Source organism: Oxyura jamaicensis, chromosome 3 (assembly GCF_011077185.1).
Source record: "Oxyura jamaicensis isolate SHBP4307 breed ruddy duck chromosome 3, BPBGC_Ojam_1.0, whole genome shotgun sequence".
In the NCBI taxonomy this organism is placed as follows: Eukaryota; Metazoa; Chordata; class Aves; order Anseriformes; family Anatidae; genus Oxyura; species Oxyura jamaicensis.
The window spans coordinates 97,963,949-97,980,444 of NC_048895.1; the positions used below are offsets into that span (position 1 = coordinate 97,963,949).

At 39.8% G+C, this 16,496-nt stretch overlaps 1 protein-coding gene across 2 annotated transcripts; it reads right to left on the minus strand.

Moving 5' to 3' along the window:
- Nucleotides 1-26: 26 nt before the first annotated feature.
- Nucleotides 27-16,055, minus strand: ALKAL2 (ALK and LTK ligand 2). 2 transcript variants are annotated; one of them, XM_035321063.1, is made up of 6 exons: nt 15,249-16,055; nt 14,322-14,656; nt 11,777-11,830; nt 11,573-11,653; nt 8,812-8,877; nt 27-705 (listed from the first exon to the last, which is right to left on the minus strand). In XM_035321063.1, exons 1-5 carry the CDS (start codon nt 15,251-15,253, stop codon nt 8,813-8,815), a joined length of 540 nt encoding a protein of 179 aa, XP_035176954.1. In that variant the 5' UTR covers nt 15,254-16,055; the 3' UTR covers nt 27-705; nt 8,812. The 2 variants fall into 2 exon arrangements, with proteins under 2 accessions (XP_035176954.1, XP_035176955.1); XM_035321064.1 differs by having other exon boundaries at nt 15,048-16,046.
- Between the last annotated feature and the right edge of the window lie 441 nt (nt 16,056-16,496).

Sequence of the window (16,496 nt, forward strand, 5' to 3'; positions counted from 1 at the left end):
TGAACAGAAAGCAAACTGAGGACATGTTAATACCAAACACTTTATTACTTATGCCTGTTATTTACAGTATTTACATATTGCACGTTAGCTGGAATGTTTTATACATTTATTATATAAAGTAAATTAATGGCAGCTTGTGTTTTGTGTACAAAATCCATGCTCCACTGTCCCCAAAAATATGTCTACTTTGAATTACATTTCTATTTGTCATGCAATTTGTACTCCTAGGGTACAATGTGACCCCAATGCAAGTCTGTTTTAACCAAACTTTTAAAAAATTGCATAAGCATGAAGGATATCAAGTGACCACAACTACTGTGGAGCAGATCTTTTGTAGTTCTAGATATACAAACAAACATTCCTTAAAATTGTAGAATTAAGCAATAGAACATCAGTTTTTGTGGTGAAATATTTGTGTTTACGTATTTTTTGGCAGCATTACACATCAGTTGTAGTGTGTTTTTAAAGTATTGAGCATTATGTACTACTGGCAATTATGCTACTGTAAAGAGAATGTCAATCTGCCAACTGTTGACAACCTACAAAATGCATGTTAAAAGAATTATGGGAAGTAGTCTGTCAATCTGCAAAAATAAATCTCTTGTTCACAATGGAATATGTTATAAAGGTAGTAAGTTCTATTTCCCTGTTGGTTTCCAAGGCACTTCTCTTGGTTCTTGGTTTTTCTTTTCATGGTAATAATATCTGGTGGATTAAAAGAAAGAAGAAAATTGCCTTTCATCATTTTTATACTCACATACAAGTGTTTAAAAATATATTTAGCATACTGAAAATAGTAAGTAAATAAAAATGTCAGATTTAGTAATGACTTCATAAAGATCTAATAGTGCATGTAGCTGTACTAAATTACTGTTTTGTTCCTCAAGGATGAAGCTTTGGAAGTCACTCTTGTTTTTGTGTTGGTTCATTTTAGGTAGACTGAAGAAATTTGGATACTACAGTTCTGCTTAATCAAAATGTGCTTGTAGGTAAGTTTAGCCTGTACCTGTGAGTATAACAGTGAGGTCAAAAAGTGAATAAACATCAAGTATAGTATTAACAGACTGTAAATTTCTGTCTTAGTGTCTTGATATCAGAAAGCTGTTGGTACAATGTCCAATAATATAAATCAGTTAAGATAAGGCTTGAAGGACCTTTCCCTTGTCCCTGGGATCTGCAAACAGTGAGGCCACACAAACTTGAGTAGAAGCTGAAACGGATCAATTTGCTGCCAAATCTAGTGACTCTTCCCTGAACAGATTCTTGAAATTAAAGTAAAGCCGTTTCTGTAACACTGGTATCGAAATCACTTATACAAAATGACAGGTTTCTACACTGCTTATGTACATATATTGTCTAGTCTAGAAAGGTTCATTCACAAGTTGAACAGTGAAGGTTACTGCAACGCTTTTCCCCCACACTTTTAAACTGAGAAAATGTAATACAACCATCTCTTTGTGTACATATCTAGAAATCCCCCCTCTCTCCAGTAACTTCAGAGTATGTTGACATTCTCCACAGCTGCGTTTTCTAGACAAGTGACCATCAAATGCTGCAAGTGGTGTCTACCCAGCTTTGTGTTTCTGAGACAACCTGTTAATGCCCTTATTGAATGAAAAAGTGCAGAATAAATGTTCCTCATGAATGCCAGAAATCCATGTGGGAGATGGAAAAAAAGCAGTGAATTAAAGTGCTTCTTATGTCATTTTTAACAGTTAAAACTTTCATACTGTGTATCTGAACGTATGTATCTCTGCCATGATCCTGTGAATTCTCTGATGTTTTGAGTTTCTCTGCATTTTCTACTGCTTAAGTATAATTTGTAATAGGCTCATTTGAATGCAAAGTCAGACTTGACATAACCCATTGGAAATCAAGCTATCAATGCATACAGAAGTACTTGTTAGCATTATTTAAACATATATTTAATTTTGCGATGTTTTAAAAACTATTAGGAAATGTAATAATGTCACAGACAAGCTTAATTTAATTTAGCTTTGGAGATAGCACAAACACTTTTTTATGTCCTTGCTTTAGAGGGGAAACAGATAGAAATTTTCTGTCTTATATTTTCATCTAGCTTTTCTTCTGTATGCGTACCCATACTGTACTTTATTGAAGCTGAAAGGTGATATTTAAAAACTAATATGCTTTTAGTCTGCTTACAGTGTGGTACAACTGACAAGTTAAATATAGAGAATTTAATAGTTTGTTCATTACTAGTAATAATGGGAATATGCAGTTTACTGAGCCTGGAAAAAATGGCAGTGGTTGAACTTGCATAGTATGCTTACTTGTTGTCTCATCTATACCTGCTTTTGTATGGCTATCTGATCAAAGGCCGTTGGTCCTAGATTCTCAGTGCTCAGGTAGTTTGCAGTTTTCTAAATCCCTGACCTTGGCAGTACCCATGAAAAGACCCTAGGTTTTGAGCATGAATTGATCTATTGTTGTACTATTTTTTTTTTTAATTTTGTTTAGTCTGTGTCATGTAGGAAAACTAGATGACATCCTAAACTGTGTCAGTCTAGGAAAATTGACTGAAATTTAGCTGAAGGATGGCAGGTAGTATTCTTACTGGAGACTCTGAATGCTACTTGACTGCAATATCTATTGGGAGCGTAGACAGTCATACAACTCCTTTTTCTTTAATTCAATTATTAGTTTTCCTTTGTTAAGGAAAAAAACCAACAACCCACCCCTTTCACCCCCCAATTAAAAACAAACAAAAAAACCACCCAAGCAGCAATGTTAGCTGAAACCATCTGAACGATACAGTTGTTCCAGTTTTAAAAAGCATGAATGAAGGATACTGTAAAGGCATATTACAGCTTTCCAAATTTGGTTCTAGTCATTATCTGCGCATGATGATAAATTTTAATAAAAAGCTATCCAAGAGAGGAAGTTAGTGTTTTAAATATCAATGTAAACTTTAAAAACACTGCGCTAGTAGGATTCTGTAGCAGAATTTCCATATGCTAACATCAGAAATTCCTTTTCGTTTCCCAGCAATGAACGCCCAGGTGGACATCTGCTCCAGTGTGAGCATCAGATCTCAGAGATGTATACAGCGAAGATAAAGATGATAGTGTTACATCTGGTGCTAGCCACAGAGGTTCCCCTAGTAGCTAAAACTCAGAACTGACTATTACAAAGCTGAATTACACCACACTAGTAACCAGGTACGCTGTCTGTTTAATTCAGAGCAGTGGTTCTGATAAAGTCTTAACTGAGTTACCTTGAGAAATATTTCATGTCACCAAGCCGACATGATTGAATATGTCATGGGAAGTTGTATGCGATGGATCAACAGATGCTTTCTAGATAAAAGGGTCTGCTTTCACTTAGTAACATGCAAAACCCACATCTTAATCCCATGTTCATTTCTTTTAAGAAAGTAAAGTGTCTGTCATTTCTTGAGTGCACTTGGTCTTAGTCTGAACGAGAAACTAAGAGATAGCAATTAAAGGCTCCACAGTTAGAAAACATTTGAAGCAAAACTTAAGTAAGAGTCCAAATAACATTTTGGTTTAAGGATTGTTTGAAATATTTAACATAGAACGTGGATTACAGGAATGGGATATCTAGTTTGGTATTTCAGTTTTCTCCTTTTATTTTTAAAATTTCCAAATTTATATCATCCTTTCAGTTTTCGTAATGTACATTACTAGTATGGTTAGTACATCTTAAAAAGTTTACACAGATTTTTCAAATGGAACTTCAGTTATCAGTATGCTTTAGCTTATTAGGAATTTTATAGAGAATCTTTGACCTTCATATGTGGATGTATTTATTCTTACCCTATCATGGTCTTATTAAACAAGAAACATTGATTCTATTGTTCTTTTATTTTAAATATTGCTAGTTCTGTGTTGTTTTTTTTCCTCTGGGGAAGAGGTAATGGAGATCTTTCATGTACTTTTTGTATTAAAGCTCCCTTCCTTGCCTTAGTCTGAGACTCCTACTACTTGCACTATTCATGTATTTGTTTAAAATTGTATCACTAGTTTTATCTTCATTTGAAATAACTGCAGAAAGTAAAAAAAAAAAAAAAAAAAAAAAAAAAGTTGCACACAAGTATTTATATATAGTTAGATCCTTATTGTACCAGGAGGTTTTAAGAATACATTGTGAGATCACTCCTGGTCTATAGCAAACCTATTGATGGAAAAAGGGAGGGTCCCAACAGTAGCACCTGTGGCTTTCAAACAAAAATTGTAAAATTTGACTGAAGCCAACATGATTGTGACAAGTGGTGCCAGGGAGGCTAGATTTCCAGTTGGATCACTGTTTGTCACAGCAATTGTACAAGATGTTCAGTGGGAACTTTAGGGGAATTCTCAGGAATCTTGTTCCTGACATTCATTAACCTTCGTTATGGACAACACTATGGTCCTTGGGTGTACCTGCATGGGGTGGGGCAAAGAAAGCAAGAAGTATAGGAGCTGTTAGGGAAGTTGGAGAAAAATGAGTCTGAAGGAGAGAACAAATAGCATGGAGGACAGACTCTAGGGTAGTTGTGTTGAACAGAGGAAGGAGAAATGTTGCAGAATAAAACTAGTCAGAGGTGGCACTAGTGGCAAGCTGGAAAGATGGCCTGGGTTGCCTGTTAGAAAAAGGCACTACTGAGAGCTATGTTAATATAGACATGCTATTCTGGATTGACAGATGCAGTCTGAACATGTAAAATTGCCCCTGCATTGCTCAGATGTTTGGGGGAAGCAAATTTGAAATTACACCCTAAAAAGGAGACAGAAAAGGAGCCTAGTTACACATATGTACAATAAATGAGAAAAAGTGAATGCCTCACAAGATACATTGTAATTAACACACCTACCCTCCCCACCTGGCTTAAGTATGCACTGTGATAACAGATGCCCAATTCCTGTGTTCATATCTTATTTTCTTGTTTGATCTTAGCACTGAGTTTAAAAATTGTTTTAAACTGTGATAGTCCAAAACTAATTGTCAGAACAAATCAAAAACAAATCTAGCCTTTTTTGTTCTTTTACTTCTTTTCCTCCCACATTAATCTCTAAACATAGGCAGGTGTCCATGGATCTTTAAAATGTGCCCAAACTACCAGTTTGCCAAAGTATCAGACAGCAATTACTCTTCTTATAGTCCATCCCAATCATAAGCCTTCAACAAAATTGAGCGAAATAGAAAGTCTAATTCTGTTGGAACAAAAAGGTAGGCATCGCCAGTTAAGGACGTAATCTTCTACTAGCTGATGATAACAGATCACTGATTGATCCAATATACCACCTTGGTTAGCAACAACAAATGCTGAAGTATAAAAATGAGTGGAATTCCATATCTGAATGCAGGATAAAAACTACGAAGAACAATGAAATCTTCGTATCTTTTTGAAAGAAAAAGATAAACTATTTTTTGCTGAACCCTATCTGTAGATATATTTTGAAGAAAACATGGTAAATCTCTAACCTAAATTTTTATTCCTTATCATTCTTGGCATCTAGACTCCAGTTAGTAGTGTGTTTAACTTCAGCATAAATTAACCATGGGTTCAAGAGTTTTGTTAAATAAAAGCAATACATATTCATGGTTCCATTATTTTTAAATACTTAACATACTTCATAGGCAATAACACTATTCAAGTAAGTAAGGAAAAAGCACAAGTGTGATGTTTTTCTTTCCTCTATGAATAATCCCTGGGTGATATCTTACTTAAGATTTTATCTTGACAGCATTTCTATGTAAATTGCAGTAGAAGTTGGGAGAGAGTAAAACAACAACATGAAACGCGTCATAGTTTTAAAAGATTTTTAAATGTATTTGTCATTACAATTAATATAAACAGTCAAATTCTGCTTGAGATTTCAGGCTTTTGGGGAATCACAAGTATTCACTTTTGTAGTATCGCAATAAAATTGTGTTCTCTACTATTCAGGAATTAGTCTGAGCTTTAGAATTGATACTAGCTTTATAGCAGAAACCAGAGCTGTTTACCTATTGCCAGGCTATTAAAAACAAACAAACAAAAAAAACTTCTTAATACTGGAGAGTCATCTTAAGCATAAATGGTTTTGAAATTTTGTTTTGCCATGTGCAGTTGGTACTATGCTCAAAACTTTAAAACCCCTTGAAAAGATCTTGGACAATGGGATCTGCTCCGGGGAGAAAAAAAGTGGACTGATAAGTGAAAAAATACAAAACCAAACCAAATCAAAAACCTACATTTTTCTACTGCTGTCCATGCAATGATGAAAACAAACAGTCTGCGTTGTACTTCTCTGTTTGAGGATGTCTTATCCACACAAAATTGAACTGATCCACTGGAAAAGTTTTGGGTAGGAAAGATGGTTAATTTTATGGGGACTTCAGTGGGGGGTCTCAAGGCATATGTGGTGTAGGAGGAAAGGATATTATTTTAGTAAATGGTGCTTAAGAGTGCAGATACTGTTAATAGTTTGTACCTTTTGGCTTCTGGAGATCTTCAGACATGCCAGTTAGTTGAGCAAAGGAGTTTTTTGGCAAAATAAGACGGATACTTTTTTTTTTTTTTTTTTTTTTTTTTTAATAGACTACTGGCTTGAGATGAGAACTACTCTAGTCACTGTTCCTTCATATTTACAAGTTTGTACTTTTGTAATACGGTGCAATGATAGATAAAATTTTCAAAGGAAAGAGAGAAAAGATCTCCGTACTCTGGTGTATTAGTATTGTTAATATACTACTCACCTACCTTTCACAGGTGAATATCATTATCAAATTAATTCCTTGCTTTCTTTGAATTGAAAGGCTAAATCCTGGAATTCCTCGTAGTTAGATCAGAGGATTTACTTTACTAGCTTTTATTTGTCTTACTACAGTTGTTTCCATGATTCCATCCCTGAACACAAAGTGTATGAATAAAAGATTCCTCTCAGTGGCTGCGTATTTCAATTGATGACATCAAGTAGTGTAACAGTCAATGGACCTTAGAAACTTTTTGACTTGAAGCTGGGCTAGTCTAGGTCTATTTTACGAATTCTTGCAGAAAATACTTAAAAGTATGTTGAGGAATTTAGCATAAAGTCAGAATGCTGAATGGTATCTAATGATTTAATATATGATCTCTGCCCTGGTCATTAGAAAAGTCTTTTCTAACATATAGTTGGAATCCTCTCATTGCAAATTTAAACAAATTAAATCTTATTTATCCAGACTGGATAAAGAGAATGGCTTGTGGCCACCTATTATGAAGTCAAGTAGCTCAGTTGTGTTTTCCCATACTCATCTGTCCTTTAGACTAAGTAATCCTAATTCCTTTTAGTTCTTGTAAATCATGTTTTCTTTAGTCCTCCATTTTGCTGTTCTTCAGAGCAACCAAGAAACACCCATATGGCTTCAAGTATGGGGTCCTCAATTAAATGCTGTATTCTAAATGAGGCCCTACCAGCAACAGTGATTATTTCACGTTTTATAAACAATGCTTCTATTTATAAATTCCAGTTTGTCTTTTTTTGAAGTGTGACTAAACATGAGTCTACCATAATTCCTGCACTTTCTACAGAACTATCTAGCATTTCACAACTTGCTATATATTTCTGCATATGTATTACTCCTACATGGCTTCATAATTCTGCTTTCCCCTTATGTTTTATCCCGTTTTTAGACTATTCAGCTACATTTCCAAGATTATTTTAAATTTCAGTGATGTACTCCCTCATGGTTGCCTCTCCTACAGCACTGTCATCCATAAATATACTGACTTCTACCATGCAAATTAATGAAAGTATTGACCAATACTATACCCATAATGTAGTTGTGTGACTATGCTCAATAGAACTTTTTAGTTTGACACTGAAGCACTAAAAACTTCAGTATTTTCCAACCATTTTTGTATGGGTCTTGATCTCATCTCACTAACTTGCTTGTGAGAATGCCTTGCAAAACAGTTTCCATGCTTTAAAAAGTCAACTAAGATGCTTAAGCCTTATTTTTTTATTTATTTATTTTTTTTCTCCACAAGAAGTGTATCTTATCACAGAGTTAAAATACTTTTATTAGCATTTGTTACTGAAATGTCCGTATGGGTTATTGCTTTTCTCGTTGTCAGAGGTCACATTTCTGTCTCAGGTAAAGGCTGAGGACAGAATTCAAATTAGTTCTTTTGTATTCTTATGTGTCAGTTTTCTAGAAATTCAGTTCATTTGGAAGAACTTTTTTTTTTTTTTGGTACATGTTGAGATTCCCAAAGTACTTAGGAATTAGAGGTACATCTAAGCAAAAAGGGAGGGAATAACCTATAGACATAGAAGTGTACATAGACATAGTGTACACAATGAAAATCCCTAGAAATCTGGACAGCTTAAAGTTAGTTTGTCACTGCTACTAATACATTTTAAGTACCATAAAGGCACCTGCAAACTATCTGCATGTATAAAGCTGTCATGTGTATAGCTACGTGTATATTAACTTATACTGAAATGTACACCAGAGATCTACAGCTGAATACATAAAAGGGCTGCCACTACCAATATAAACAATTGTATACTGAGTCAACTCTTGAAAAAATAAGCTACAGCTGTTGTCTTTTGTTCTATAACAACAAATTCACTAGCTGGTAACAATATAATTCTATAATTCACAGCTGATGCACATGGACTTTTATATAATGACTTCCAGTAGGGGGTAGCCTTTATTTATTGCCGCTATTTGCCAGATTAAGCCAGTTACTCCAAATACTCCGAAAGAAGAATATTTTAGCCAAAAAAATAAATTTATTATTATGAGTTTTCATGTATGAAACAAAATCCACAGCTTTACTATGCAGTAGAATGTCATTACTATCAAAAAGCTTACCTTATCCTTCCATGCACATTGGGCTTACTGCCAACCGAGTAAGAAGCCTGGCACATCTTTTGTAATCTGTCAGGAAAAAAAAAAAGAAAAAGAAAGGCATAAATATAGACATTAATGAAGTAAAAAACTTTTGCTTTTTAAAAATCAAAATTGATAAAGGTGTACAAATTATTGTAATAATTACGTTTAATGAACATCTTAGTTTGCAACAATATAGAAGTCAGTTCCTTGACTTAGAAAAGTAGTGTGTAAAAACTCCGTAATGAGAGCCATGTCTAAAGGCACACATAATTGTCTAAAGGCACATATAATCGTATGCATGATATTTCTGCATGCTTAATATCTATAAATAAATAGCATGAATGTGCTTGTAGGCATTCCAAGTGTATGTATGTATAAATATTTACCCATCTATGTATGTGCTTACATGGGGGGGTCTAAATATGTGAGTGTAGTATTTCTATGCTAGAGGATGAATAAGTAGTGCTCATCCATCTTTAAAACAGAGCCATCAGTGAGCAAGTACATCAACTTACTGGGGAGTTGCAATATTTTACATTAACTTTTCTTCCTGGAAAAATTGTAGAACTAGACAAATAAGGTCTCTGATAGAACATATTGTATACATTGTGTTATGTCAGCATAGAATAATATCACCTGTATTTGTTGGTGTTTTCTCTATATTCATAGGAATGTTACCCATTGGCAACCACATAATATAAATTAATTGATAACTGTATCAAGTTCCATCTTGAAACTGGTAGATTTTTTTTTTCCACAGTAGGTCTATTGTTGGTAGTCCTTGTTTTAGGTACCTTATTTATTTATTTATTTAGATGTATTAATAATAAGGAGCTGTGTAATGATGGAACACACTCAATGCAAATCTGCAAAATTAATCAAATTGTATTTTTGACCCTCTTTTTTTTTTTTTTTTTTTTTTTTTAATATGGCCAATGGAAAGCAAATAATGTGAAAGTTGGTCACATACAAACAGGAGACTAAAGTAGCTCTTAGGTGTCTTTGCTACTAAGAAGATATGCCAACAAAATACTTTTGTACTTGTTCCCACCTTGTGGCAGCATCACAGATGCTTTTAATTTCTTTATTGTCTTGCCTTTGAATGACAACATAGAATGAACATTAAGTTTAAACTGAAGTCAGGATATTACCAAAAAGTAACATCATACTGTGCATGTAGAATTAAAGGAGGTTTTTTATTCCATGTGTGTAGAAGAAAGTTACTTTAAGAAGATGATAGTCAGTCCAGTCCAGTGACTGATGTTTATTTTTTTAGGCATTATTTCCATTAATGGGTAACTACATCTTATGTTTCCTAGAGATGCCGTGTTAACAATCTTTAACTCACAGCATAGGTATGCTGTAATTACCATTGTTACAAATTATTCTCCATTATCCAGGCATTATGCTGGTGGGTATGTCACCTGTCAGAAGGACAAGGCTAATTCAGACTCAGAGGCCAACTTATCTTCACAGCTTGAAGTAATTATTAGTGCTGAGTCAAATGATGTTTGTGATGTGATCCTTATGAAAAAGGTAATATGCCCATGTGCTTATTTATAACACACTTCTTATTAACAACTCTATCACCATCCATGTAAACGGAACGTGATCTGGTTAGCCATGATCTATAAATCTTTATCTTTCCAAGGTAGTCGTAATATAAAGAATTATGAATACGGAGTAAGTCTGCAGGTCTTACCAAATATGCCTTTAAAATATATTTGGCTGAAATATTTATTAATACTTGAAACTTGGAATCAGGAACTCCTGTTTCTATTCCCAGCTCTGCTACTGACCCAACTGGTTGACCTTAGAGAAGTAAAATAAAGTGTGCTTCCATTCTGAAAAGCTGCACCAAAATAGCATCTTCTTACTCAACAGGTCCACCTTGGTATGAATCTGGAATCACATCTCCTGAGTGATAAATTTCAATTTCAGATTGTTTTAAAAAAAAATTGTGCTGCCAACACTGATAACGTAACACGAATTTGGTTACTTGTGTCCATCAGCTGATTGTTGTTTGTTTTCATTAAGCCTCAGAAAAATTACATTTTTTGTAATATACTAAAGAGAAGGTTTGCAAAGTTTCACTTTCAGAATGACTGGTAGATTGGTAGCTGAACTTTAAAAATGTAATGTATAATGCCTTCAAGATATGTTACAGAATCACTGAATGGCTGTGGTTGGAGGGACCTCTGGAGGCATCTGGTCCAACCCCTGCTCAAGCAGGACCACCCAGAGCAGGGTGCCCAGGACCATGTCCAGGAGTCTTATGGAGATCTCCAAGGAGGGAGGCTCCACAGCCACTCTGGACAACCTGTGCCAGCTATTATATGTTCGCCATAAATAATGAACAGGAAATAGCCCCAACTGAATTTCTGATCCGATTCCGAATTTGCAGCACTCTAAGTTAAGTATGATAGGTTTGGGAAAGGAGTTGCATGTTCCTATGAAAAACAAACACCTTTGATTTGGAACAAAAAAGGCACATGCATGAATAGCTAAGTAACCAGTGTATACAGTCATTCTACGCTGTCTGTTTGCAGTGAAAATGTTGTGTTGCCATTTCCCTCACTGTAATGCTAATGCAGTTTTAGCAAACGTGCTGCAGAGCACTACAGACTCTGCACTGCAAGAAATATATTCTAACATTGTATCACAACTGGTATCCCGCAGAGCTACTCTACTCCAGGGTTTTCTGTTCTTTTACAAATGTTAGCCTTTGGTTGGCACTTACATGCTGGGATGGTGCAGTCCCTTGTATTGTGATAAAGCCGATGAAAGTGTTTACTACATTTTGGGCTAAAGTAGAGTGGACCTGAAATAAAAAGGAAAAATAAGAATCAGTGCAGCTTACAGAAAAAAAAAAAAAAAAAAAAAAAAAGTACAGTTTATGGTAAGGATGCAACATAATGGATACCAACACAAAGTTAAGACATACCTGTTAAGTGCTTTAAAAACTTGTCTTTCATCCTCAGATCTCTGGGAACTATTTCTGTTGGACAGAAAAAAAGCATAGTCACTCTGCTGTAGGAACTGTGCTTGCCAAACACAACATGAGAAAAAGGAATAAATTCTGACCAGCAAACATCACCGCTACCTCTTGACAGATGCACAGTGGTCAGAACTCATTTGCATACAATAGGCCAAAATGCAAACTCTTGTTTTACATATGAAGCCACTGTAAAATGCACCGTGAAATACTATGAGGATGAAACAAGTATTGTCTCTTAGGTGTGCAGTTATTAATGATGATGTCTGATAACTAAGAATCAGATTTTAGCTCTCTATAAATTACATTGTCATGTTTACCTAGATTTAAATTCTTTACAACATTTTAGTTTACGGTTGCTTGGAAAAGGCTCCTCCCACTGCTGGTAAAGATCCAAAGATACATTCAAGTTTGGTTTTGTGCCTTGTCTTCTAATTCTCTTATGCAACCGTATTCATTCTTTTGTCAGAGGTATGTTTGTACAAGAACTGTCCTGCTGTAATCGTGAAACTGGATTGATCTACTTACAGGAATTTTTTTTTTTCCCTCTGGCAGTAAATAAAATTCACAGGAAATGATCCCAAGCAAATTGCTCTCTTCTGGCTCCCTATATTTGTGGTTTACCGCTTCATGTTTTGTGTTCAGCAGATGGCAAAATGAAACTGGTTTACTGAAATCCATTTTAGCCCTGACCCTTCCTTGTGTCTTCCTGATTTACAGCTATCTCTGATTGCTTTCCGTTACGAACTCTATGCTGATAGCCTAGCGCTGATTGTGTATGGTACACTACATGGTGCTTTATTTATTTGACCATAAATGCCTGAGCAGCCTTTTTCATTCCCCTGGCACCTCTTATCAGATATAAAGCAGAGAACATTTCCATCCAGATCTGATTCACTTGTGAGGTTAGACACTTCTCGAAAGTCATTCTTCATTTACTTCTAACTTTAGTCAGTGTAAGTAAAATTGACCTTATCATATTTGACCTAATTATGTCACGAAGAACATTAAAAACACACATGCTTCACTCAGAAATTTCCCATGGGACAGGCTCACTGGGAAAGTGATGCCAAAACTGAGACGAGGAACTTTAAGCAGTAGTTCCTCTTCAGAGTTGCTGGGAATAACTCCATTATAAGAATAAAATGTAAAATTCTGCTGAGGAGTCAATGACACCAGTACCATCTATTCTGCTCTGAAGTGGTTTTATATTTACATAGATAACTGATGAATACAAGCCAGATGTTTTGCACCAATGTGCTGATGTCGGATGGCCAAGAACCATGCCAATGTTTCTAGCTGAGATTTGGAGTTGTACGGATTAGAGTTCACTGCTTCATCTGGCCTCTTTAACTTTTCAACATTTACAAAACAAAATGTTCTCACTGTGCTGAGCTTAAATGGAACAAAATTGTCTTCCTCTGTATATTCATTAATCATCTAGACGGGGAAGTAACATTTTCATGACAATCACCAACAAATGCAAATCATGAGGATATTTGAATGTGAATGACTGAAGTAAAGGTACAAAGGAGCTTTATGAGATCAATAAAGGCAAAATAAATAGCACGCTAGCAAAATGAAAGCCAGATTGGAAGAAGGTGAGTATGCATCTGCTAGAAAATATTCAGAAAGTTCCTTTCAGTAGGAGGGGTAAGAGGAGTCACAGCAGCGCTGCAGGGGTTTGGGAGTGACAGCAAACACTAAATGAGACATGGCAGCAGGAGAAGGCAAGTCAACTTTCATCGGGATGCACAGAGGCACATCGTGAAACTGAGCTGTAGCTATCCATCACTGCGTGGCTTGGTATGACTGCTCTGAACATCCAGCCCCGAGCGTCTTACAAACACATGGGGGCTTTCACTGGAGGTTACAGATGAGTAGAATGATGACTGAAGGAGTGACTTGGAGCATGCATAGCTTGTGTGGTGACAGAGGAGTGCTCTATTTCAGTTCCCTAGTATTTTTTCAGCGGTGCTAACCTCCAGAATACAAAAGGCAGCACTAATAAGCAGGGTGAAAAGTTTAATGAAGCCGAGCTCTAGTACAGACTTCTCGATATCTCTAAGAGCAAAGGCATAGTAGAGTCCTGCAGGGGCATTACCGCTAGGGTCATTTCCAAGAAACACTTAAACTAGACACATTTTTAAAAATGGTAAACTTCCAGGAGAAAGAGCATTTTCATTCCTTATTTCTTTGATCTCAGCCCATTTCACTGCTTTCCCTTGTTAATAGATTTTGTTCAAAGCCAACACACAGGAAGTCAGACTTTCAGCTGAGTACATTATCCAGACAGTAAGAGGCTCTGAGATGTGAATGGAGTTTTTCTATTCCAAATTTGCCGCCTGCATCAGTTTCTGATACCAGAGAGTCTGCAGGTATTTTGGGCGGTAGATCCTCGGTACAAAATTAGTAACCTGATGTGATGATGTCTGATTCCCCAAGGCACCCTACAGAAGGAGAAAGCTCTCCTAAGTCAGGGGCTGTGACTTACCAACTCTCTGCTCATCCTGGTACCCTCCGTAGTCTGCCACTTCCCTTCGGTCTAAGTTATAGTCGTGTTTGGAGAAGTACTGCACCCCACTGTCCTTCTCCAGGTGGTACCTTTTCAGTTCCTGAATGATCTCCATGATAAGATTTAAGAGGCTTTGCCTGTCCTTCAGATCCGCGGAGTCGCTCTTCTCTTTGCAATATCCCGCCGAGAGCATTAAGAGCACCAGCCCCAGCAGCCCAGGAGACCTCAGTCCGCTCATCGCAGCCTGACCCGAAGGGCGAGCGAGCAGATGAAAAGGAACGATCCGCTGCCGGCGGGGGAGGCTTCCTATTCCGCTGCAAGAGAAAAACGGGGGTGGGTTGCAGGTGGGGAGGCACACGGGGAGTGAAACGGGAAACGCGGGGGTCCGAGACACCGAGCCCGCTCTGCTCGGTGTCTGCTGGGCAGAGCAGCCCAGCCGAGCCGGGACAAACCGGGACAAGCCAAGCTGGGACAAACCGGGACAAGCCGAGCCGGGACAAACCGAGCGGTGTCCAACTTTCCCCGAAGTTTTCCACCCTGGCCGGGCGCACCCCGCGGCAAAAGGGCTGCCCCACGCGTGGCGCCCCTCTCTGTCCCGTGCCCAACTTTCCCGGCCGGGCCAGCGTTCCGGGACGGGGAGAAGGAGCAGGAGGAAGAGGAGAAGGAGGAGGAGGGAGGCGGCCGGTCCCTTGCTGGCCGGGTTACCTGGCTCTCCGTGCCGCAAGGCGAGCTGTCTTCTCCGCGGGGGCCGCTCTCCCCGGGCAGCAGCGGGAGCAGCAGGAGCAGCGGGAGCAGCAGCAGTAGGAGCAGCAGGAGCAGTAGGAGCAGCAGCAGGAGCAGCAGCAGAACAGTCCGAGTTGTCGGCGGCCGTCCCGCCCGCCCCCCTCCCGTCCCTCCGCCACCTACTCCATCGCCGGCGCAGCCGCTTATATAGGCTATAGGATGGACATGAGACGGCAGATAGTATCGACTTGGAAGTGGGTGGAAAACAATAAAAGTCCACTTGGCAACCTCGGGAGCGTCGCTGCCGTACAGCCCCCCCGCTTCTCTCCCCTCCCTCCCCGGTCCCCCCCCCGTCCCTCCCCCGGGCAGGGCTCGGTCGCTCCTTTCCTCGCTCCGACGTAAGGAGCCGGTCCCAAGTGTGTGTGTGTGAGCGGGAGGAGGGCAGACGGGGAAAGGGGAAGGGGGGGGGGGGGGGGGGGCGCCGGGCCCCCCCCTTTAATTAGAAACGCGCTGAGGAGGCGCTGAAATATTCATGGCCCTGGCGCGGCTCCCTCCGGGCGGGTCCCCGGCCCCGGTTTACCGGGAACCTGAGGCTCCTGCGGCGGCGGGGAAGGGGCGGTGTTGGGGCGGGGAAGAGGACGGGGGAACGGCTGCTTTCTGCCGCCGCCGAGCGGGAAGGCGGCGGAGAGGTGGCCGCGGGAGGGTCCGGGCGGTGCGCGTCGCCTCTTCTTGGCAGGGGCAGCCCCCGGCGGCTTCCCGGGGCGGCCGGCGCTGCCTGGAAGCGCTCCCCGGAGAGCCGGGGGGGCTGACGAGGAGGAGGAGGAGGGAGGAAGGCAGCTCCCGGTAGGAGCCGGAGCCGTCCCGCCGTGCCACCGCCGCTCCCGGCTCGCTCCTTCTCCCCCCCCCCCCCCCGGTTAAGACCCTCGGAAGGGGGCTGCCGGTGAAACGCGATCCGGCTGAGCTCCTTCTATTTGCTCTGATTGTGTGTATAAACCTCTCCCTTGGCAGCCGGGGGAGGAAAATAAAGGCAAATATAAAGTTGGACGGCACGGAGGGAGCGCTTTCCAAGACGGGGTCGGGGCGGGAGCGGGGCCGCCCTGAGGGACCGGGCGCTGAGGGGCTCGCAACGGCCGTAACGGCGGGGCGGGAACCCGCCGCCGTGAGGGGGGAGCCCCCCGGCCGCCCCCGGCTCCCCCTCAGCGCCGTGTCCCGGCCGTGGCCGCCGTCCGCGGCGTGCTTAAGACACCCAGAGGCAAGACCGAGCAAGAGCGGCTTGGAAAGGAGTCCAGGAGCCTGCCTTCGGCTGGGCGCTGTGCTGCCTTGGCGCTCGGGAGAGCGGTTCGGCGCTTGTCATGGCATGGCGTGGCGTGGTTATGTTTGCACGCCGAGTCACGCCAAATATTGACTCTGGTTGTGTGCTAGGGTCACCTA

Coding starts and splice junctions, on each gene's coding strand:
- ALKAL2 (XM_035321063.1), bottom strand. Junction 11,831..14,321: donor CCAGGATGAGCAGAGAGTTG/GTAAGTCACAGC, acceptor TCTGTCCAACAG/AAATAGTTCCCAGAGATCTG. Junction 8,878..11,572: donor GGACTGCACCATCCCAGCAT/GTAAGTGCCAAC, acceptor TTTTCCTGACAG/ATTACAAAAGATGTGCCAGG.